This window comes from Lithobates pipiens, unplaced genomic scaffold (assembly GCF_037356315.1).
Source record: "Lithobates pipiens isolate NorthernLeopardFrog02 unplaced genomic scaffold, aLitPip1_a1.2 Scaffold_23, whole genome shotgun sequence".
Classification (NCBI taxonomy): domain Eukaryota; kingdom Metazoa; phylum Chordata; class Amphibia; order Anura; family Ranidae; genus Lithobates; species Lithobates pipiens.
This window is the reverse complement of record NW_027507785.1, coordinates 35,707,786-35,732,607: the sequence shown is the minus strand read 5'-3', so window position 1 is coordinate 35,732,607 and position 24,822 is coordinate 35,707,786. Positions and strand designations below refer to the sequence as shown.

The 24,822-nt window shown below is 44.0% G+C and overlaps 1 protein-coding gene across 1 annotated transcript in view; it reads left to right on the top strand.

Annotated features, from left to right (window-relative positions):
- ACER3 (alkaline ceramidase 3) overlaps positions 1 to 20,070 on the top strand; it is a 119,438-nt gene extending 99,368 nt beyond the window's left edge. The window contains exons 7-11 of the mRNA XM_077451423.1: positions 3,401 to 3,459; positions 5,099 to 5,200; positions 9,499 to 9,603; positions 9,962 to 10,007; positions 18,913 to 20,070. Of these exons, the coding sequence (XP_077307549.1) occupies positions 3,401 to 3,459; positions 5,099 to 5,200; positions 9,499 to 9,603; positions 9,962 to 10,007; positions 18,913 to 18,966 (366 nt within the window). The 3' untranslated portion in view covers positions 18,967 to 20,070. The remainder of the gene's footprint in view (positions 1 to 3,400; positions 3,460 to 5,098; positions 5,201 to 9,498; positions 9,604 to 9,961; positions 10,008 to 18,912) is intronic.
- Positions 20,071 to 24,822: the final 4,752 nt, after the last annotated feature.

Here is a 24,822-nt window from a genome sequence, read left to right as displayed (position 1 = left end):
CTGTACTCCACCACAGTAACGATGCACCCAGAGGGGGGCAAGCGGACATCTTTTTACACCCCACCAGAGTTTTGCATTTCACAGTTATTTAAAGCGGGAGTTCTGCCGTGTGTTTTTTTTTTTTTTTTTAAGTCAGCAGCTACAAATACTGCAGCTGCTGACTTTTAAAATAAGGACACTTACCCGCCCAGCGCGCCCGCGTTGTCGGCACTCGAAGCCGATCTCTCGATCGGCTCTCGGGTGCTGCCGCCGCCATCTTGGGTATGGGAATCAGGAAGTGGAGCCTTGCGGCTTCACTTCCCGGTTCCCTACTGCGCATGCGCGAGTCGTTCTGCGCAATAAGGATGGTCCCGCTGTCTCTGGGATCCGTGTGTTTCCCAGCAGACAGTGGGGGACCTGCAGGAAGTGGCGTAAATATCCGCAGATTCTGCGGATATCTATGCCGGAAGTGGGTGCAAATACCTGTACTGTACAGGTATCTGCACCCACCTCCCCCCTGAAAGGTGCCAATTGTGGTGCCGGAGGGGGGGAGGGTTCCAATAAGCGGAAGCTCCACTTTAGGGTGGAGCTCCGCTTTAACAGGAAACGGAGCTTATAAGGTGAAAAAACAGTAATTAGAAACCCGACGGACTGTTTAGATGTTGACACTTAAAAGCCGCGCCAAACCTGCTGATCTCACAGGTTTGCTAATCTGACAGGACATCTCTGCTTTTAAAATTCAACATGTAAACAGTCTGATGGATTTCTAAAAAAATGTATTTCTCCATATGTGTTTTTGTTTCCTGTTAAAAATAACTGAAATGCTAAACTACGGTGGGTGTAACAAGATGCCCATTTCCCCCCTTCTCAGCGTATCATTACTGTGGAGGAGTGCGGGGTGTAGCAAGATGGCGGCGACGGAACGTCACTTCCATTGCCAATTCTGACAGGTTGCCTAATCTGACGGAACACCCGCTCTCCAGCTGAGCGGTTGACCTTTTTCTACATATGCGTTGCCTGTTCCTGATTAAAGCTGCATCTGTAGGGTGGAGGATTCTGGGAAATCTCTTGACTCATTACTTGTCCACATCTGGTTCCCATTGCAAGAGTTGACAGGATCCCCCCTCCATAGCTTAGATGGCAATCTTTTGAAAAAAAAAAATAATGTTCTTAACTTTATAGCTTCTTCAAGATTTAACCCTTTAGCACGAACAATGTGAAAATATAGAAAACAAAATATGCACACTTCTCTTCATTCTAAGCCACGTCACTGGTCTCTAGGGAATGGATAGGCTGCATTCTCAGTAATGTCAGTGGTCTATAGTGCATAGTTACAGTGGATCTAAAAAGTCTACCGCTACATAAAAAAACAAAATAATGTGATTGCATAAGTGTGCACATCCTGGGGATAACTGGGGATGTAGTTGTGTTCAGAATTAAGCAATCACATCAAAGCCATGTTAAATAGGAGTCGGTACACACCTGCCATCATTTAAAGTGCCTCTGATCAACTCCAAATAAAGTACAGCTGTTCTAGTAGGTCTTTCCTGACATTTTCTTAGTCACATCTTCCAGCAAAAGTCATGGTCCGCACAGAGGTTCCAAAGCATCAGAGGGATCTCATTGTTAAAAGGTATCAGTCAGGAGAAGGGTACAAAAAACCATGGAACACAGTGAGGGCAGTCCTCATCAAGTGGAGAAAATATGGCACAACAGTGACATTACCAAGAACTGGACGTCCCTCCAAAATTGATGAAAAGACAAGAAGAAAACGGGTCAGAGAAGCTGCCAAGAGGCCTACAGCAACATTAAAGGAGCTGCAGGAATATCTGGCAAGTACTGGCTGTGTGGTACATGTGACAACAATCTCCCGTTTTCTTCATATATCTGGGCTATGGGGTAGAGTGGCAAGACGGAAGACTTTTCTTCTTATGAAGAAAAACATCCAAGCCCGGCTAAATTTTGCAAAAACACATCTGAAGTCTCCCAAAAGCATGTAGGGGAAATGTGTTCTGGTCTGATGAATCCAAGGTTTAACTTTTTGGCCATAATTCCAAAAGATGTTTGACGCAAAAACACTGCACATCACCAAAAGAACACCATACCCACTGTGAAGCATGGTGGTGGCAGCATCATGCTTTGGGGGTTTTTTTTTTTTTTTTTTTTTTTCTTCAGCTGGAACAGCGGCCTTAGTCAAGATAGAGGGAATTGTGAACAGTTCCAAATACCAGTCAATATTGGCACAAAACCTTCAGGTTTCTGCTAGAAAGCTGAACATGAAGAGGAACTTCATCTTTCAGCTTGACAACGACCCAAAGCATACATCCAAATCAACAAAGGAATGGCTTCACCAGAAGAAGATTAAAGTTTTGGAATGACCCAGCCAGAGCCCAGACCTGAATCCCATTGAAAATATGTGGGGTGAACTGAAGAGGGCTGTACACAGGAGATGCCCTTGCATTCTAAAAGATTTGGAGTGTTTTTGCAAAGAAGAGCGGGCAAATATTGCCAAGTCAAGGTGTGCCATACTCATAGACTAGTACCCAAAAAGACTGAGTGCTGTAATAAAAGCAAAAGGTGCTTCAACAAAGTATTAGTTTAAGGGTGTGCACACTTATGCAACCATTGTTTAACTGAGTTGTACAGTTTATATGTCACATTAAAGGTGGAAAAAGTTCTGAAATTATTTATCTTTGTCTCCATATTTTATTTTTTTTTTATTTATTTTTACATCACAGAAACCCGACGTTTTAACAGGGGTGTGTAGACTTTTTATATCCACTGTAGGCTGCATTCTCAGTGATGTCACTGGTCTCTAGTGAATGGATAGACTGCATTCTCAGTGATGTCACTGGTCTCTAGTAAAGGGATAGACTGCATTCTCAGTGATGTCACTGGTCTCTAGCGAATGGATTGGCTGGATTCTCAGTGATGCCACTGGTCTCTAGTGAAGGGATAGGCTGCATTCTCAGTGATGTCACTGGTCTCTAGCGAATGGATTGGCTGGATTCTCAGTGATGCCACTGGTCTCTAGCGAAGGGATAGGCTGCATTCTCAGTGATGTCACTGGTCTCTAGCGAATGGATTGGCTGGATTCTCAGTGATGTCACTGGTCTCTAGCGAATGGATTGGCTGGATTCTCAGTGATGCCACTGGTCTCTAGTGAAGGGATAGGCTGCATTCTCAGTGATGTCACTGGTCTCTAGCGAATGGATTGGCTGGATTCTCAGTGATGCCACTGGTCTCTAGCGAAGGGATAGGCTGCATTCTCAGTGATGTCACTGGTCTCTAGCGAATGGATTGGCTGGATTCTCAGTGATGTCACTGGTCTCTAGTGAAGGCATAGGCTGCAGTGCCCAGTATAACTTCTATTACATCAGGTGCCTCTGCTAACTGTGTGTCTGTTTTTCCCCACTTCTAGGTCATGTACGGCTTTCTGGTGGCTTTACTGGTCCTCCGATCTGTGTATATAGTTACCTGGTACGTCTGCAAGATTCTGAAAGAAAGAAAAATGTCAATATCTAGTTATATTGGGCCAATTTAGTGTAGTGGGGCTTTATATTTTTTTCAGTAGCAGGCCATTTGATCGCTTTTACAGATTCCTGCATACAGAGGGAAATGGTTCCTTTTAAAGAAACTTTTCATTTAGCGTTCTTGGTGCAATACCTGACTTTAACTCCAGGTGGTGCAGGTGAAATCTGTCATTTTAGAGAGTGGCCTTTATTTAAAAAAAATGACCATAAGGGTGGGACTGGACTCCTGCACTTCTATATTGGGGCTTTCCTTCTGGGGGGGGGGGGGGGGGATTCTGTTGTAAAACGTTTAAATCATTTGAAGCTGAAATGGTCATACGTTTTTTTTCTTCCTTTTTTTTTGTAAAGCCAAAAACAGAAGAAAAGCAGATAGGTGTGAAGGCAGCCCTAAACTCGTCTCTTCAGTGATGCCGGATCCCCCGACAGATGCCAACTTTTGGCTGCGCATGTGAAAGTCTTCCCTCTACCCTTCATTACCAAAACTCTGTTTTGTTTTCACAGAATGCAACAAGTTCTGTGAATGGAGGAGGGGATCCTGTCATTTATCCACCTCTTCTCCATGCAGAGAACGTGTTGCATTCTGTGACAACAAAACCAAATTTTGTTAATGGAGGGGGGAGGGCAGGCATCATAAGGCCTTCAGAGTTGCAGCCGCTACTCTTAACCCATGCAGTGCTGGAAGTTCACAGCTGTGAGGGGGATCTGGAATCCTTAATTGAAGGATTTTTACAATAAGCAGCCACCAGCAAGGACATAGGACTCCTTTCATTAGAGATGAGTTATGTGACTGAAGCTGTACACCAAAAAAAAAAATGTTTTAACACTAAACTTCATCTTTAACCGCTTCAGCTCCAGGAAGACTTACCCCTATGTCCTTTTTTTCTGAAAATTGAGCTTTTCTTTGATGGTATTTGATCACCACCTGCCGTTTTTTTTTCTATTTTTTGCGCTATGAACAAAAAAAACAATTGGGGGAGGGGGGGAGGAATAAAAAAATTTCTCTCTGCTGTAAAACATATCTAATAAAAAAAAAATTATTTCTTCATAAATTTAGGCCAATATGTATTCTGCCACATATTTTTGGTAAAAAAAGAAAAATAAATTGATTGCAATAAGCGTGTATTGATTTGCGCAAAAGTTATAGCGTCTACAAACTATGGGATATTTTTTTTTTCTTTTCATTATGAACTAAGACTGGGATGTCATTAAAGTTGATGTGTGTGTAAAGTCAGGCGTCCCAATACTTTTGGTAATATAATGCATTTGCTGTAGATGGTGCAAAATTTCTTTTTTAGGGAGCAGCTATTGGTCAAAGTTATTTTTTTTAATTTTTTTGTTTTATAGCTTTTATATAACATTTTATAGCTTTATTCCATTTTAGTACTTCTAAACAGAGGAGGTGACATGGGGCAGACTTGACTGAGCCAACTACAAGCCTCCCAATAGCAAATTATTTGTCATTGTAATGTAATCCAGCCTATATCTCTTTATAACTTAAGGTTTATAAACACAGTACAGATCAGTGTAGTACTCGTGTCATACGCTGCCATTCACTTTTAATAATGCATGCTGATGCTTTCTTTCAGGGTGTATCCCTGGCTCCGGGGTCTGGCATACACCTCGCTAGGAGTGTTTTTAATGGGATTTGTGCTCTGGAACATTGACAACATCTTCTGTGACACTTGGAGGTAAGTTTTGACACTTTAACCACTTGAGGCCCGAGCCTCTTTCTGAGATTTGTTGTTGGGTTTTTTTTTGCTAGAAACTAACTTAGAACCCCCAAACGTTATACTTTTTTTTTTTTTCCTAACACCCTTAAGAATAAAATGGCGGTTGTTGCAATGCTTTCTGGCACACCGTATTTGTGCAGCGGTCTTCCAAGCACACTTTATTTTTTTTTATTTTTTTTTATTTTTTTATTTTTATTCACTTTTTTGAATTAAATAAGACAACCATAAAATTAGCCCAATTTTTTTTATTTATTTTGTGAAAGATAATGTTATGCTGAGTAAATTGATATCCAACATGTCACACTTCAAAATTGCGCCTGCTCTTGGAATGGTGACAAACTTTTACCCTTAAAAATCTCTATAGGTGATGTTTAAAAAATTCTACTGGTTGCATGTTATTATTATACAGGATTTATATAGCGCCAACAGTTTGTGCAGCGCTTTACAACATGAGGGCAGACAGTACAGTTACAATACAATTTGGTACAAGAGGAATCAGAGTTACAGCGGAAGTCCTAGAGTTATTGCTCTCCCCCTACCTATCGCGGCGATACCTCACATGTGCGGGCGCTACTCACGTATGCGGTGTTCGCTTCTGCACGAGAACTTGATGGGGCACGTTTAAAAGCATTATTTTTTTTTTGTTCTGATTTATTTTATTTTATTTTTTATTTTTACACTGTTCTTTAAAAAAAAAAAAAAAAAAAAAGTCACTATTTTTATTCCTATTACAAGGAATGTAAACCCCTTGTAATAGAAAAAAAGCATGGCAGGACCTCTTAAATATGAGATCCGCAGTCAAAAAGAACTCAGAACTCATATTTACACTTAAATGCAATTAAAAAAAATTAAATAATGGCCCTTTAACTGCTTCAGCCCTGGAAGACTTTACCACCTTCCTGACCAGAGCACTTTTTTGCGATTCGGCATTGTCGCTTTAACTGACAATTGCGCGGTCGCGTGACGTTGCACCCAAACAAAATTGATGTCCTTTTTTTCCCACAAATAGTTTCAACCGATTCTATGGGTGGAAGTGACATTTTGACTTCGCTTCCGCCCTGCAATGGTATGGTGATGGGTGGGTCTCCCCATGTCCACAAGGGGAAACAGACGATCGCCTCCGTGGCGGGATGGGGGGGGGGGCCTCTCCCTCTGCCGATGAAAGTCATTTGGCAGTGAATCCGCCGCAGAGACCACTTTTATGTTGAAGCAGACTGATGTGTGTGTGTGTGTGTGTGTGTATATGTATATGTATATGTATATCTCTCTCTATCATTTGCAGTTAGGAGTAGATGAGGATTCAAAGAGCTTGCCTCCAAGGATAAACATCTGTCCCTAACAGCAGGTTATTGCTCTATATGTGAATATATACAAACAGCAGAGGACAGCTAATACCAGCTCAGTGATGTCACTGGTCTCCAATGAATATATAGGCTGCATTCTTTATGGTGCCATTGATTTGCATTCTCAGTGAGGTCACTGGTCTCTAGTCAAGGGATAGGCTGCATTCTCAGTGATGTCACTGGTCTCTAGTGAATGGATAGGCTGTATTCTCAGTGAGGTCACTGGTCTCTAGTGAAGGGATAGGCTGCATTCTCAGTGAGGTCACTGGTCTCTAGTGAAGGGATAGGCTGCATTCTCAGTGAGGTCACTGGTCTCCTGGTTTGGGACTTTAAATGAGGCATGTGACTACAGTAAATGGAGTAGAAAAGCAGTAATATGTTTTACTCTTGGCATATAAATAAATGCAGAATAAACATGAACTAGAAGTATAAGCAGTATCAAAGACATAATGTATACGTGTCTGTGTATATGTTCCATCATGATAGATCCATATATGATATATAAATGAGTAACTGGCTACACCCCAGTTGAACATGGACAGTAAAAAGATGAAGGTAAATGGTTCTAAAAACTCCAGGTAGATAAACTGGTTGTAGACATATATTGTCGCATCATTAGCGGGCTCTACGCGTTTTGTGGACAACTTCCACTCGTCAGGTCCAAATGCGAGTACATCAAGGTGTATGTGAAAAATTGTATAACCAGTGTGAATATATATATATATAATGTGTGTGTGTGTGTGTGTGTGTGTGTATATATGTCACCCCTAAATGGATGCTGCACACACCGTATGAGTCAAACACTCTCATTAAAATAAACAGTGATAATAAATAATGGTATTGCGCTCCCAAACGTGAAAATCATTAATATTAAAAAGTCAAATCTCAATTAAAAAACACTGTGTAAGCTATTAAATTAATCTTGAATCCAATAAAGTGCTGATGTGCAAATCCTAAACGCCAAATCTGGTAAATATTCATTTATAACTATTTTAAAATAATATATAAGTTAATAGACATGAATAAAATTATACATGTGAAAAGGTAGTGAAATAGATAAAAATTAATAAAAAAAATAAATTTTAAAATATATATAATCAAAAATCAAAGTGATAGTGTCATTCAGAGTGAAAATCTATATAAAAGTGAATAACATCCTCCACACAATGGTGCAACAAACATCACACGTATGTGGCAAGCAGTGGCGGTGGTGTCCACTGAGCCCGTAAGTACACTAGGTGATTACCTTACAGCTGTAAGGTATACAGCTTGTATATAACCTCCTACAGGGGGGAAACAGGGAGGGAGCTTCGGTTTTTTCTTATATCCTCACCACTTCTCGGTACGAGATTAATACCCAAGGTAACTCCAAGGAGATGCTCAAAATATAAAAATAGAGCCCACCATAGTGCGGTAGTTTATAAAATAAACGTCATTTTATTCCAGTCAAAAATTAACCACAAAATTCAAACGTATGGTACACACTGAGAGCAGCTACGAGCGCCCTGCTTGTGTGCAAACGTCACTTCCGTTGTCCGTCTGCTTTCCTACACGTTACGTCACTGTCCCAGTCGAAGTCACGTGACAGTACTCTTTCTCCTCCTATAGGGCTTTCAGAGCCTTTGAAAATCCCCAGTAGCCAGGTGTGTGTCATTTTCTTTGCTTCAATCCAAGATGCATTGCTCAAGCCTGAGACCCCTTTCAGACGGGGTGGACCCCATCCAGAGGATCCGCCTGCTCAGCGGGGAATCTTTCCGCTGATCCCCCCGCTGAGCAGGCGGATGACAGGTCCGTGTCTGCTCCACTATGCAGCGTGGACACAGCCTGCTTTTCTCTATGGTATGCTTGGATGGAAACGGACTACAGAAAATACCAGGTGCCTTGGTCATTTGTTTGTATTGTTGAAACATGTGATATACTCACCTTGGATTGTACGCTCCATGAGGACAGAGATTGATGTGTATGTAAAGTGCTGCTGGTGCTTTGTAAATGCATGTAATAAAGAAACATTGGGGAGCGAAGGAAAGGGGAGTGTGTGCTGTATGGGGAGGAGCTGGTGTTTTTGCTTTTCCCTGCATGGACAAAAACCACAAGTTCACTTTGTAACTTTTTCCCCATTCAAGGTATTCTTCCAAAATCAAGGATAAAAGAAATGCAATGCCATAGGGTGCCTTTGCATCTAAACCAGTCTTTCTCAACCTTTTCAACAGAGGAACCTTTGAAATATCCTTTCTGGTCTTGAGGAACCCCTGATAAAAATTGCTATATATATATATATATATATATATATATATATATATATATATATATATATATATATATATAGTGTTGACGTTTTTTTGAGAAGAACGATCCTTACACTTGTGGTCATTGTGAAGAATTGCCCCCTTATAGATGGCTAAACAAATCCTTGGTATTAGTGGGAACTTATCTGAGAGGCAGAAATTGGTCATTGCTCAAGGAACCCCTAGCAACCTATGGAGGAACCCTAGAGCAGGGTATCTCAACCAGGGTTCCATGAAACTCTACGGTTCCTCCAATGGTTGCTAGAGCAATGACCAATTTTTGCCTCTCGGATAAGTTCCCAGTGACACCAATGATCTTTTTAGCTATCAGTAAGGGGGAAATTTTTCCCCAAGACCACAGATGTGACCACAGCATTCTTCCACTGACCACCACACCAATGTATCATGAGTTGTAGATCTAGACATTTATAACAGGGGTTCCCTGAGACTGAAAGGTTATTTCAAGGGTTCCTTTGTGTTGAAAAGGTTGAGAAAGTGTGCCCTAGAGTTTTATGGAACCTTGAATGAGAAGCCCTGATCTAAACATTCCTCCTATTAAGCATATGTGTTTTAAATCTTTCCCCTGTAAATATGACCAAATAACATGAGTTTTTTTATTATCTTCCAGGAATGTACGGCAGAAGATGCCCCCGGTCGTCGGGGCCGTGACACAATTCCATGCCTGGTGGCACATACTGACTGGACTGGGTTCTTACCTGCATATTTTATTTAGGTAAATCCCCATTTTTGCCCCTTAATGTGGCACTTCTTTAACTGATTCCATATTGCTTATTACCAAAGAGAACCTGTTGCTTCTGTGTGCTTAAAAAATTTGTTTTGACGATCCAACAGCTTTTATACACATTTCGGGCAAAAGCAAGTCACCCTACACTTATGGATGCATGTCACAGCATTCCAAGGGTGGAGCTGCATTTTTGAGTCTTATAATATCACCATCCTTCAGCAGTAGAACTTTTGACGCCTTTTGTATGTGGTTTACAAGCTGATATGATTTAGTGACTATGATGTAGCATGCTAAATTATATTTTTGTATTGCCTTATTTTGACTGGTTTTATGTGCTTTGTTGCAGTTTGTACACACGAACTCTTTTCCTTAAGTATCGGCCAAAAGTGAAGGTGAGTACTTTTAGTGTGCAACCTCTAGCTCCATTATACTGCATGCTGTTCTTCGTAGTTCTTAAAAAAAAAAAAAAAAAAAAAAAAGGATGTGAGAGCTAACATGGCTGTTACATCTGCATTTTGTTCAAGGAACACTGGGGTTGATGTACTAAAACTGGTGCAGCTCTGGATAGAAACCAATTGGCTTCTAACTTCAGCTTGTTTAATTAAAGAGTAAGTTCACATTTACAGAAAAATCTGTAAGGTGAAATTACACAGGGCGCCCTCCTCAACACAACCCCCCCTTTCCCCCGTCCCCGTCTTGCTGACTTGGAGCTCGGTGATCTATCGTTCTGAGCCCTGCTGTAGCCGCCTCACCGGACCGGGTCTTGGAAATCCCCTCGACTTAATCACGGTGCTCTGAGGAGGCCTGTAATGCTGCACGGGTGGTCTGAGGAGGCCTGTAATGCTGCACGGGTGGTCTGAGGAGGCCTGTAATGCTGCACGGGTGGTCTGAGGAGGCCTGTAATGCCTTGTACACATGGTTGGATGTTCCAACCACAAAATTAGTCAGATTTTTTTTTTTCCAACGGATTTTGGCCCAAACTTGTTTGCATACACACGGTCACACAAAGTTGTCGGAAAATCCGTTCTGAATGAAGTGACGTAAACCACGTACGTCGGGACTATAAACGGGCCAGTAGCCAATGGCTTTTGTCTCCTAGATTATTCTGAGCATGCGCGGCACCTGCTTGCTGCATATTTGGTCAGTTAAAAAGAAACTCACCAAAATGCACCTCCCCATCTGTGTCACAGCCGTCACATGATCAAAATCCGCCTCCCAGCATTTAGATCCTCTTATCCACTTAAGGACCGGGCCTATTTTTATACACTTGGTGCTTACAAGTTAAAATAATTTTTTTGCTAGAAAATTACTTAAAACGCCCCAAAAAAAAAAAAAAACACCCTAGAGAATAAAATGGCGATCATTGCAATACTTTGTCACACCGTATTTGATCAACAGTCTTACAAAAACACAATTTTTTTTGGAAATGTTTTAATTTAAAAAAATAAGGAAATGGTAAAGTTAGGCCAACTTTTTTTTTTTTTTATTTATTTATTTATTTTTATTTTTTTATATATTGTGAAAGATGTTACACCGAGTAAATTGATGCCCAACATGTTATGCTTCAAAATTGTGCCCGCTTGTGGACTGGCGACAAACTTTGACACTTAAAAATCTCCTCCATAGATCAAGTTTAAAAATGTCTACAGGTTACCAGTTTTGTGTTGCAGAGAAGGTCTTTTTCTAGAATTATTGCTCTCGCTCTAACGATCACAGCGATATCTCACGTGTGTGGTTTGAACACCATTTATGTATGCGGGTGTGACTTGCGTATGCGTTCACTTCTGCGCCCGAGCATGGCGGGACAGGGCACTTTTTTCTTCTTCCTTTTCTATTATTTATTTATTTTTTACACTGTCCCTTTAAAAAAAATTGTTTTTTTGTTTCACTTTTATTCTTATTACAAGGAATATAAACATCCCTTGTAATAGAAAAAAAGCATGACAGGACCTCTTAAATATGATATCCGGGATCAAAAAGACCTCAGAACTCACATTTACATTTAAATGCAATTTTAAAAAAAAGCCTTTTCTCTAATTCACCGACCGACACAGCTCCGCTCATAACCATTGGGTTGTTATGCCCTATTACTAGGAGATACTAGGCATTATTTGTAACACAACTTTCAGAACTCTTCGTTCCGCCCAGGGGGTGGTCTCTTGGGCAACAACCCTCCACCCTGCCATGCAGTCATCAGTTTTATTTTATTTATTTTTTTTGCAAAAATAAGTTTATTCAAAATTTTTTACACAAATAGGGTAGAGCCCCCAAACAAGAAGGTACAACATAGACAGTGGAGGTCGCATCCTCCAGAATGTGCAGCACAGTAACAGAAATAAGACTACCAGCTGATATATTACATCGTGAATAGTAAATCGATTGGACCAGAAACACCCCCTCTGTCGGCTCCGGCATAGGGGGCCAAAGATATACCAGATCCAGTCAATATCCCAAGTTCTAGACCCATAGGCCGGGATCACGACCGCTGTGAGCAGTCAGCAGGTCGCATTTATACAAAAAGAAAGAGGGTCGACATTTAGCGCACCAACAAGAGAAAAAGAGGGGGGGGGGGTGAAAAATACAGAAAAGAAAAAAAAAGGGGGGGTGGAATAAAAGAGAAGCAGTGAGAAGAGAGGGGAAGGATTAAGGGAGGAGGGGGATAAGGGAAGGAGGGGCAAGGGAGAGATTAGGGAAGGGGAGTGGAGGTGATTCGGAGTACCCTATAGGAACGCCCCTTATCGCCCAAGAAGAGCTCTGCCTTCTGTCGAGTACACAAACGCATTCCAAAGGGACCAGGTCTTTTTCGGTAAACTTCCTGCCTATCCTGGGCAGTCATTATCAGATCTTCCATTTTGTTAATTTCTTCCACCCACCGTAGCCACATCGCCACGGAAGGGGGAATTTGTTGCTTCCAGAGCAGAGGGATGCAAGATTTGGCCGCATTGGTGAGATGGCGCAGGATTGACCGCGCATATCTCCTAGGGGGTATGTCCGACATATGTAAGAGGAAGAATGCTGGGTCATTCGGGATTTGCCACTCCGTAAATTTTTGGGCAATGTTTCGGACTGCCGTCCAAAAGTCCAAGAGCTTGGGGCAGGACCAAAAAACATGTATGATCGTACCTCCATCCTCTCCGCAGCGCCAACAACGTGCAGACGCGTCCGGGAAGATAAGGTGGAGGCGATTAGGGGTCAGGTACCATCTCGTGAGGATTTTATAATTCAACTCCTGTGTCTTGGTGCATATAGAGGATTTCAGGGTGAACCGCAGAGCCTGTGCAATCTGCGCAGGTGTGAAGGTGCGACCCAGATCCCCCTCCCATTTCGCGAGACTGGAGATACGGTGCGTTGGTGGTGGTGTATTTAGCAGTACATACATTTTAGAGAGAAGTCGGGAGATAGGTTCCGTGCCAGAAAAGTGCTCCTCAAACTCGGTCAGCGGTCTAGAATAGGCCGCGGGGTTTGGAATGGACTGAAGAAAGTGATGTAAACGTGCGGCGTCCCAAAAATCCAAACCATAAGGACCTCTGAGGTCCATAAGGTCACTGATAGAAACCCAGCCGTCACGCATTACAAACTGAGAGGCCGTAGTAAGGTCGGAGTCACGCAATCGCCGAAACTGCATAGCCGGTAGACCCGGTGGGAAACTAGGGTTGCCGAGAATTGGTGTCTGCGGTGACGACCCGTTCGTTAGGGATTATCCGTTTTATTTTGCCTAGTGAAGGAGAAGGACCTAGGAACCCTGCGGGCCCATCGGTCCGTGCTTTTTTATGCAGAAGTGTGACTTTTTGCGCAAGATGAATGATCCTTTGATCTACTATCAACAGCCGGCTGGGTGACAGGCTGGATACCCTTATCCTTGTAGTCTCCCCAGTCCGGCCATCGAGGGTGTGCAGGCTGCAGCTACGCGCTCGGCAGGCCACGACAAAAGCTCAGCTCCAGAGGTGGTCAGTGAGCTTTTATGCTCCGAGGCATACATATGACCGGGCTACTGATGTCTGCGTCACAGCATGCTGGGACAGCAGCCACCCTGTACTGATCAGTGAGTGGGTCTGTGATGGAATGTCTCCCAGCTCTTCAGGACTGGTAAGTACCGCTCTCCCTGCCTCGGCGGGCTGAGCAGCTGGGCATTCCCTGGGAGGTCGATTCAGGGGTCCCTCACCTCCCTCTCTTCTCTTCCCCTGTCCCTATCTTCCCTGCCACCCCCTCTCTGGGGGGGATGCTGCATGTGGCTGCCGAGCGGTGTATGGGACCATTCGGATAGTGAGGATGAGTCCAGGTCCGGGCGCGACAAAGCGCTTGTTGGAGCACTTATCACAGCTGTGCGCGATACCCTGAAGATTCAGGAGCCAGCAGATCCCTCTGCTGATGTAGCGGTCCCTTTTGGGTCCCGCAAGCCAGCACGTTCACCTAAGGTGTTCCCGTTTCTGACTTATTTTGACAAGTTAATTTACAAGGAATAGGGTGACCTGCAATGGACATTTTCGGTCCCCAAATACATGGCGGTGCGTTAACCTTTTGAGAGCCTTCTCAAAAAATGGTCGGCTCCTCCGGTCGTGGACCCCCCCAGTATCTAGGTTAAATAAAGTAACCATGATCCGGGTAGAGGGGACTCCTGCATTCAAGGATCCCACGGACAGGAAGGCCGAGACGGTGGCTCGTTCCTTGTTTACGGTTGTGGGGTCAGCCGTGCGACCAGTACTGGCATCCGCAATTGTGTCGCAAACACTGAGTGGGCAAAACCTTTGCACCCCAAATTGGGAGAGCATCAGGCTTCTCCTATCTGCATGGAACTAGCAGACCAACTAGTGCAAGGCCTTAAGTACGTCTGTGTCGCGGCCCTGGATACTCTCCCTCTGTTATCCAAGGCTTCAGTGTCAGCTGTGGTGCTGAGGCACCAGATTTGGCTAAAATGCTGGTCTGCTGACCAGGCATCCAAGAAAGACCTGACTGATCTTTCCTTCCTTGGCGACCGGCTCTTTGGAGCCTCTTTGGATGACATTATTAAAAATGACACTGGCGGTAAGAGTACCTTACTCCCACAGGCCAGGAAGGCTAAGGAGCCACGCCGTAGGCAAGGGCCCTCTTTTTCTCCTCACAAACTTATTTTTCATCCGCCCGGAGCTTCGGCAAAACGCCCCCAGCCCGACAGGACGTCCACGGACGGACAAAAACTTCCCTGGAACAGCAAGCCTAACAAGCCTGCGAATAAAAGTGCTACTGCATGAAGGTTTGCCCCCACCCTTGTCTTGGGTGGGGGGTCGCCTTCAGGAGTTTGCAGCCCGGTGGTCCTCTAGGCTATCTGACCAATGGGTCTGCGATCTGCTTTCCTCAGGCTACAAGATGGAGTTTCTCTCTTGGCCGCCAAACAGATTCTTCCCCTCCAGCATACCCGTATCCCCAGCTCGCCGGGAGCCCCTTTTGGGGGCAGTAAGGGACCTGCTGAGTCGTGGGGTGATTGTTCCGGAATCGGAACGTTTCCAGGGATTCTACTCAAATCTGTTTTGTAGTTCCCAAGCAGCAAGGGGTACGTCCAATCTTGGACCTAAAAGCCCTCAATCACTTTGTAAAAGTGCAGAGATTCAGAATGAAATCAGTTCGCTCAGTAGTCTCTGCACTCCATCAAGGGGACTCCCTGGTGTCCTTGGACATCCAGGATGCGTACCTGCACATACCCATATGCCTTCGGCATCAAAAGTTTCTGCGATTTGCAGTCGGGGAAGCCCACTACCAGTTTGTGGCTCTTCCTCTTGGCCTGGCATCAGCCCCTCGAGTCTTTACCAAGGTATTGGCTCCAGTTTTGGCGTTGCTGCGGCAACGTGGGATCGCGATCGTGGGATACCTAGACGATCTCCTCCTGAGGGCATCTTCCACCTCAGAATTAGAGGAGGATGTGGCGATCACCATGCAGACCCTGCAAGAATTTGGGTGGCTGTTGAACCTAAAGAAGTCTGTGATTGTACCGACCCAGCGTCTGGAGTACCTAGGCTTGCTGCTGGACTCCATGGAAGCGAGAGTTTTTCTCCCTTCAGACAAACTGCAGACTCTCGGATCCACGGTAAAAACTGCTTATAAACCGCAAGTGGTTGTCGCTCTGCTTTTGCATGAGGATCCTGGGGCTCATGGTAGCCTCCTTCGAAGGCAGTACCTTATGCCCAGTTCCACACCAGAGTCCTGCAGGAGATTTTGACAAAATGGGACAAATCTCACTTGTCCCTGGATCGACAGATCCAGGTGAGCCAGTCAGTCAGAGATTCACTGATCTGGTGGTTGAGGTCCCCAGTGATTCAGTCTGAAAAATTGTTCCTACCTCTGAAGTGGACAGTGATCACCCCAGCCGGATAAGCTGGCGTCCGTTGTGGAGTGATGGGGGTTCAGTCGGCTCAGGTCCTCTGGTCAACGGAAGAAGCCAAGTTGCCGATCAATCTGCTCAAATTCAGAGTGATCAGGCTGTGCCTCTCCACATGGTCAATGAGAATTCAGGGGCGTCCGATCAGGATCCAGTTAGACAATGCCACGGCTGTGGCATATGTCAAATCACCAAGGGGGAAAAAAAGCTCAGCCGCTGCACGGGAGGTTGCTCACGTACTTCGGTGGGCAGAGTGGCACGTACCGGCCCTGTCGGCCATTTACATCCCGGGAGTGGAGAACTGGCAGGCGGACTATCTGAGTCTCCAGATGCTGGACCAAGGAGAATGGGTGTTGCATCCAGAGATATTCGAGTTACTGGGCCTGAGGTGGGGCACACAAGACTTGGATCTTCTGGCCTCCCGTCTCAATCGGAAGGTGCCAATATTCGTGTACAGGACAAGAGATCCGCGGGCAGGCGCGTGAGACGCGCTGGTGGCTCCGTGGGGTCAGTACCAGCTGGTCTACACCTTTCCTCCACTCAGACTGTTACCACGTCTGCTTCGCAGAGTGGAAGCCGAGGGCTTCCCAGTAATACTGGTTGCCCCGGATTGGCCCCAGCATCCTTGGTACACAGACCTAGTGCGTCTGGTGGCAGACGCTCCCTGGCGACTGCCGTTGCGAGAGGACCTCCTGTCTCAAGGTCCGATTCTCCATCCTGTTTTACCATCGCTGGCTTTAACGCCATGGCTATTGAGAGCCAGGTGTTGAGGAACTGGGGTCTGTCAGACTCTGTGATCCCAACTATGTTGAGGGCACGGAAATCTTCTTCTCTGAAGATTTATCATTGTACCTGGAAGGCTTGCATCTCCATGTGTGAGGAGAAAGGATGGCATCCTTTTCTATATCCAGGATCCTGCTGTTTCTTCAGCAAGGAGTAGAACAGAAATTGGCGTTAAGCACCATTAAGGGGCAAATTTCAGCCTTGGTTGTCTTTTTTTTATTTTTTTTTTCAGCGGCCCCTGGCGTCTCACTCATTAGTGAGTACCTTTGTTCAGGGGGTACGACATGTAGTCCCTCCGGTGCGTCCACCGTTACCCCGTGGGATTTCAACCTGGTGTTATCGGCGCTTCAAAAAAACATCATTTGAGAATATCGGGGAGATTCCCCTCTTGACTCTTTCCCAGAAAGTGGTCTTTCTAGTGGCCATCACATCGGCCAGGAGGATTTCGGAACTGGCAGCCTTGTCTTGCAAGTCGCCCTATCTGGTTATCCACAAGGATAAAGTGGTGTTGTGTCCGCAACCGTCCTTTCTACCGAAAGTAGAAATATGGCTTTTCATATTAATGAGGACATTGTGTTACCATCTCTGTGTCCTAAGCCAAAGCACCCCAAGGAGGTGGCCCTTCACGCTCTGGACATGGTTCAGGCTCTGAAGGTGTATTTGTCTGCCACTGCTCCCTTTCGGAAGTCAGACTCACTGTTTGTTTCGGTAGCTGGTCCCAAGAAAGGCATGGTGGTCTTGTCGGCCACCATTTCCAGGTGGATCAAACGGATTGTAGTACAAGCTTACGCCTTGAAGGGGCAGGTGCCCCCCTTTCCGGTCACAGCCCACTCCACAAGGGCAATCGGAACGTCTTGGGCCTTCCGATACCAAGCGCCTGTCGCTCAGGTGTGTAAAGTGGCGTCCTGGTCGTCTGTCCATACGTTTACCAAGTTCTACAAGGTGGACGTCAGTGCATCGGCTGATGCCTGTTTTGGCCGTATAGTTGCAATTGAATATGCAATACATTTCCTTTTTTTTTTTTTTTTTTTTTTTCGATAAAAACACAGTACCGTTAAGTTAATGCGCTGTTGCATTACATTCCGCAGTTCTTTATGCGGTTGTAGGTAGTCATTCCTGTTGAGGTTACCCTGGTTTTGTGGTGGATTTCTCCACAAACTGTTTGTTTGTTTTTTTGTGGGTAAAGTTTCACTAATTCCCACTTGCCACGATGGATGAAGTTTTTTATATGCTGTTTTCCCACCCCTCATTTGGCACTGCTTGGGGACGTCCCAATGGTTATGAGAGGAGCTGTGTCGGTCGGTGAATATAAGAGAAAATAGGGTTTTTTGTACTCACCGTAAAATCCTTTTCTCTGTAATTCATCGACCGACACAGCACCCACCACTCCTTTTTATCTTTACGTTATACTGCTTGTTGACGTACTGATGACTGCATGACAGGGTTAAGGGTTGTTGCCCAAGGGCCCGCCCCCTGGGCAGAACTAAGAGTTCTGAGAGTTGATGCAACGAATGCCTAGTATCTCCCAGTAATAGGGCATAACAACCCAATGGTTATGAGAGGAGCTGTGTCGGTTGGTGAATTCGAGAAAAGGATTTTATGGTGAGTACAAAAAATCCTATTTTGTTTTTATTGAAAAAAAAAGACCATTGGGTGGAAGTGACATTGCTTCTGTCATCCAATGGTATGGAGCCGAGTGGGGGCCATCTTTCCCTCACTCGACTTCATGTCTCATGGGGAATCGGATGGTCTCCGCCGCTACTGACGGCTCCGGTAAGTGGCAGGGATGACCAGGACGCAGCGGGAGGTGGGTGGGCACATCTCCCACCGCTGACTAAAAGTGATCTCGTGGCGAAATCCGCCGCAGAAACCACTTTTACCTGAAAGGAGACCACCCGCCATTTTTAAAAATACTATCTGCTGTCATCACAACAGTATTCAATGTCAAAGTACCGAATAGCGGGCACTCCGGAAGTGGTTAAAGGACCCGGAGGTAGCAGCAAGAAAGGGTTAATCCACCGTGGCTAGACGCAACTAAATTAGATAAGTATCCAAATACAAAAGGGAATTGAAAGCTTTGTGCAAGTATATATATGTGGTATTACATGCAAGAGGCACAGTTGAGGCATTTTCATGCTTTTAATTCCTTGTTTTCTTTTGCACAGTTCATGTTTGGCATGTGGCCGGTGATTGTGGTGGAACCTCCGAAGAAACACTGACAAAAGCCTAATCGAAGAACCACACAAACATTCCAGAACGGTCCCCGCAGAGTGTGACACGCCTTATCTCCAGCGTTCTGACTACGGACATTACATATATGCATCTATGTATAGCTACAATACACGCGTGTGCGTACTCCTGACCGTTGTACGCACATCTTTTATACCAAGTTATATAAGTGTCGGTTGCACTGGTACTGCCAGTTACAGACAGAACTTCACTGTTTGGTTTTTGGAACTAACGGATAAGTCATTGGACTATACCACTTTTTTTTTTTTTTCTCTACTTTTTCTATTAAAAAAAAAAAACTTTTTACTTGCCCCTTAAATGTGCATTCACACTCCGCTCCTGAGTCCCTGCTTTGTACTGGAGGTGGGGGTCCTCCTATACACAGCAGTGTGGGAGGAGGGTCTATGTTTACCTGGAGATGGGCTTTAATAATACAGCCCAAGCTCCATTGACTCTAATGGCCCGTACAAAAAAAATAAAAATTAGTACAGCAATCCTGGTAAACAAGTGTTACAACCTCATCCTCATCCCAGGTGGGTGACGTTATGCGCACAGACTGTTGGCACAACTTATTTGACAAATTTTTGATTTTCTTTTTGTTTTGTGTTTTTTTTGTTGTTTTTTGCAGTTATGGACTGATTCTGCCAAAGTTATGCAAAGAGAGAATAGTGGCGTTCATGTGACCTCTACAGCATTTTTATTTTAGAAATTACTACAATCCAGCTGGGATAAAAAAAAATGGTTTCCTGCAAGCAAAATGGTGTGCCTGTGCCGTCAATGAAGAGACATCGATGTCTGCAGGTTCTTCCAGGACTGTCAGTCTCCTGGTCCCCCACTTTTCTCAGTGGCTCCTCCCCATGATGCCTACTTCGCTGTAGGAGACAGTAGAGATATAGGGGCTGTTGGGAAGAACCACTGAGAGCTGCGGGGGGGACGAGGAGAATCGGCTCTCTGTTTAGCAACACGCACAGTGGGGGAGAGAAGTATTTTACTTGGCATACCTAATATTGAATGTTTGGTGGACAGATGATCTATGCTTAGAAACAGTGCCTAACTTATTTCTTAATAAATTTGTATTGATCCTTTATGGAGAATCTTCTATTGTGTCCATTTTATTTTATTATGAATTGATGAACCTTACAGTGGAACGCAAAAAGTTGAAAACGTTTTTGAAATACATCTATGTGAAATCTTCTTTTTTTTTATTTTTTTATTTTTTTTTCCCCTACCGACAGTTTTGTAATTTTATTTAGCCAGTCTTGTGATTGAGACACTCTACAGGGCTGACACCACTATTGCAACTTCCTGTCTGATGCTTCTCCTTAGTCCAGCGGGCAAACAGCTGTGGTCCTATCTGTTCTCTCTTCTTGCTCCTGAGAGGTGCCCAACCTCGTCCCCCCCCCCCCCCCCCTTCCAGCTCCCGACACCCTAAACATGTTTTATAGGGTTTCATGTACACGGGACGTTTTTACAACCCCTCCTGAAGGAATTTAACTTGACAGCTAGTAACCCACGTTTAAAACGTCTGTTTTGCTGCATTTGGCAGCATTTATTCACGTTTTAGAAGGTTTTTTTTAAAAAAAAACACTTTTTTTTTTTTTTCTTAATTTTTTTTCAAAATGGCCAAAAATTTAAAAACGCCTGTAAACAAAACGCGGCTAAACGTGAGTTAATGCATTTAGTTACGTTTAGAAGCATTTGGCACTTGAAATGCCTCTAAACACAGCTTCTGAACGCATTTTTTTTTTTTTGAGTTCCAAAAAAAAGCCTCTAAACTCAGCTGCCTGCAAACGACTATAAACGACCCCGTGTACACGTACTGATAAGATAACATAGAGGAGAGTTCAGGAGCAGTTGAAAAAAAAAATGCCCAACTGTGCCTAAATGTCCGTTTACCAGCAGCACAGTGTACATGAGGCCTAAAAAGTCAAGATTTGAGTAGGTTCAGCTGTTATCTCAAAGCGGTTCTTCATTTTGAGGGGGGAAAAAAAAATAAGTCATCAGCTACAAATCCTGTAGCTGCTGACTTTTAATAAAAGGATACTTACCTGTCCAGTTCTTCACTAGCCTTCGAGTTCCCAGCACCGGCATCCTAACGGGGTAGTCGCCAGTGCTGCTTTTGGCTTTACAGCCCACTGCGCTGCGCTTTGTGAATGGTCCTGCAGTCTCCTGGGACTTGTGACCTGTCCCAGAAGACTGCAGGGGAAGGAGTACTAGCTAACCGCTCCTAATTTCTCCATACACCTATGACAAATATGGTAGAGGAAAGGGGGGGGGGGGGGTAAATGATTTGTAAGCATTCACCTTGTTAAATAAAATAAAAAAATTCAGTTTAAAATAGAAATGAAATGCAATATATTTATATAATATAAATAAATGTGTGTGTGTGTGTCTATATATATATATATATATATATATATATATAATATATATATATAAATATTATGTGTGTGTGTGTATATATATATATATATATATATATATATATATATATATATATATATATATATATATATATATATAATTTTTTATAAGTGATCACATTCCTTCTGTTGTGGGGAGGGGGAAGCAACAGTACACTGAGCTTAAAGTGGTTGTAAAGCCTTACAAACCATTTTGACCTACAGGTAAACCTAGATTAAGGCTTACCTGTAGGTCCAAGAAATATCTCCTAAACCTATATGGTTTAGGAGATATTTACAAAAAGACAGCCACCGTAGACAGCGGTGTGCAGGCTCACTGGGCAGGCCGCAGATCGCGGCGATATGCAGCGAGTGTCGGCTCCCGTGCGCATGCGTGGGAGTGACGTCATCGCTGCTCCGGCAAATCACAGCGCCGGAGCAGCGAGACCCGGAAGTCACTCTGGGATCCATGGCAGCGGCGAACATGTAGACGGAGGACCGCTTCGGGGGCTTCGTTCTCAGGTAAGTTATTCATAATGAGCTAGTATGCTATGCATACTAGCTCATTATGCCTTTGCCTTGCAGGTTTTTTTTTTTTTTTTCCAACTGCCTTTACTTCCTCTTTAAAGTGATTGTAAGGGTCTGTTTTTTATTTTTATTTAAAATGATAAACATATCATACTTGCCTTCACTGTGCTTCCATTTTAATTTTTTTTTTAAAATAACAAACATATCATACTAGCCTCTACTGTGCAGCACAGAGTGGCCCTGAACGTCCTCTTCTGGGGTCCCCCGGTGGCTCTCGCTGCTCCTGCCCACATCAGATGAGCTCTTCCCCAAGGGGGTTACCTTGCGTCTGGCGTCCATAGCCGCCGAATGTATGACTCGGCCCCGACGCCCCCGCGTCATTGGATTTAATTGACAGCAGCTAGCAATCTAGCCAATCAGGACACGAGACACCGGCTAGAGTTGGTGTGCTCGTCCTCAGTGTGAGAAAGAGGGTTCAGGTAGGTAAAACGGGGGGGCTGCTGCACTGCAAGAGGTCTTTCACCTGCATGCATAGAATGCATGCAGGTGAAAAACCACAAAGGCTTGCAACCCCTTTAATTAAATTTTTTTACTTGTGCGCTGCCACCTAGTGGTGAATAAATACAATTTAATATCAGTGACACAAATGAAGTGCGCATATATACAAAAACTGCTGCTATCACCTGGATGTTCTCACAAAATGACAATGGATAATATAAATGGGGAATGTGATAGCAGTGCTCTAAACAACAAATTTATATGTGAAAAAATATATAACAATCATGAAACGAAACAAGGTGCTGAATGAATAGTCCAAATAAATAGTGATGAAAAATTTGGGAAAATTAGAAGGGTATATGGCATAGTGGGTGGCAGGTGAGCTCCAGCCCTTCAGTCTTGCACAGTTGTATAGGCACTTCTCCTGTACTGAAGCTGCTTTCTCTTCTTCCATGCTCCCGCTATTGATATTTTAGCAGCCAGAAGTATAAAGGACATCAGTAGTTGTATAGTCCAAGAAATCTCAGGTATAAGGTCTCTATCCCAGCCTGTCAGCTATTGGACAGAGAGAGGTATGTTCTGATGGGTCCAGTATTAAATTGGTTATAAATAGAGTTGGGCGAATGGTTCGGCCTGAGCATTAGTGCGCTGATGCACAGTGCATTGGAAGCCCTGATTGGCTGAAGCAATGAAAACTTTGCCTAATCAGGGCACAGAGCACTGTCAGAGCCATGACTGGAGAAAGTAATGATGACTCTATCCAATCATGGCTCATTGCCCTTAGTCCCGCCCCACACTAAAAAAAAAAATATTCTCCCCATAGCGGCCATTTGAAGTGTGATGGAGAGATAGAACAGGGCTCTGTTCAGTGCTGCTAGCAAGTTATTGTGCTTCCATTGTCAGTGTAGAATATTAGCTTAGTGTAAATCTAGTGATTTGTTCAGTGTGATTGTTCGTTTTTACTTTGTGTCAGTTTAATTTGTCAGGGCAGGTTTTCTGCAGTATGAGTGCATTACTGCACATTTAACGCAGTATATATCTGTGCGTTACTGTGCATCTGACGCAGTATATGTCAGTGCAGTTTTACTTCCGTATAATATGGTGTATCAGTGGAGTGTGTCTGTGTGGTAAGTACTCAAGTTAAAGTGCACCAAACAACACTTTCCATCGATTAATCCACGCACACATTTCCACACCTTTATTAAATTTTGTTAATAAATGCCCCCCCCCATATCATGTCTGGGAGGAGAGGCAGACGTTCCCATAGTGCTGTAAGGGGGTCAGAAGCGTATGTGTCCACAGGCAAAGGTGGACATGGTCAGTCCTCAAGCAGGGCATCATTTCCTCTGTTTAGGGATGTTTCCGTGCTATTCAGCCACAGCATGCAGAGGAAGGTAGTGCACTGGCTTACTAAACCTTCCTCATCCTCCGTCACCCAAGCAGACCTGGTTCACAGTCCACCGCAGCTGCCAGAGTGACAAAACCTGCCTCCTTGTCCATAGCTATTCCAGCCATAGCCCCAGCATCAGGCATGGAGGAGTCAGCTGAGTTATTTGAACACAGCGTCAGCCACTTGCACCTTGATGATGCCCAGCCATTACTGGATTCAGATGTTGGTTCTGAGGTTGAGGATGACAGGAACATGAGCCTAGAGAGAGGGAGGAACACTGGTAGACAAATTGGCAGTCATGGTCCCCCAGCCACAACGCATTGCCAAGTTGTCTCCAGTGGTAATGAGGGTGGATGATGATGATGTCACTGATGCGATTTGGGTGCCAGATAGAGCAGAGGAGGAAAGTGAGGGTGAGGCACAACCTCAATGAGGCAGCCATCATGGAAGAGTAGAGAGCAGCCACCCTATCCCATCACATTGTGGAGCTGTTATCTCCTGGCCCTCTTCACACAGCTCAGCTGTCTGGACCCTTTTTTTTTTTATTATTTATTTTTTATTTATTTTTTTAGCACATGTGCAGCTGATCTCACTGTTGAAATTTGCAAACTTTTTCTCAAGCTCATTACCCACTTCAGTCCCGGAAGACTTGGCTGTTCAATGACCGGGTCATTTTTTGCGATTTGGCACTTTCGCTTTGACAATTGCGCGGTCGTTATGACGTTGTACCCAAACAAAATTGATATCCTTTTTTTCCCCACAAATAGAGCTTTCTTTTGGTGGCATTTCATCACTTCTGCAGTTTTTTGTGCTATAAGCAAAAGCGCGACAATTTTGAAAAAATAAAATTTCTTTTACTTTTTGCTATAATAAATATCCCAAATTTAAATAAAAATAAATGTTATTCCTATTTAGGCCGATATGTAGTATTCTTCATATTTTTGGTGTTAAAAATTGCAATAAGCGTATATATTGATTGGTTTGCGCAAAAGTTATAGCATCTACAAAAATAGGGGATCGCTTTATGG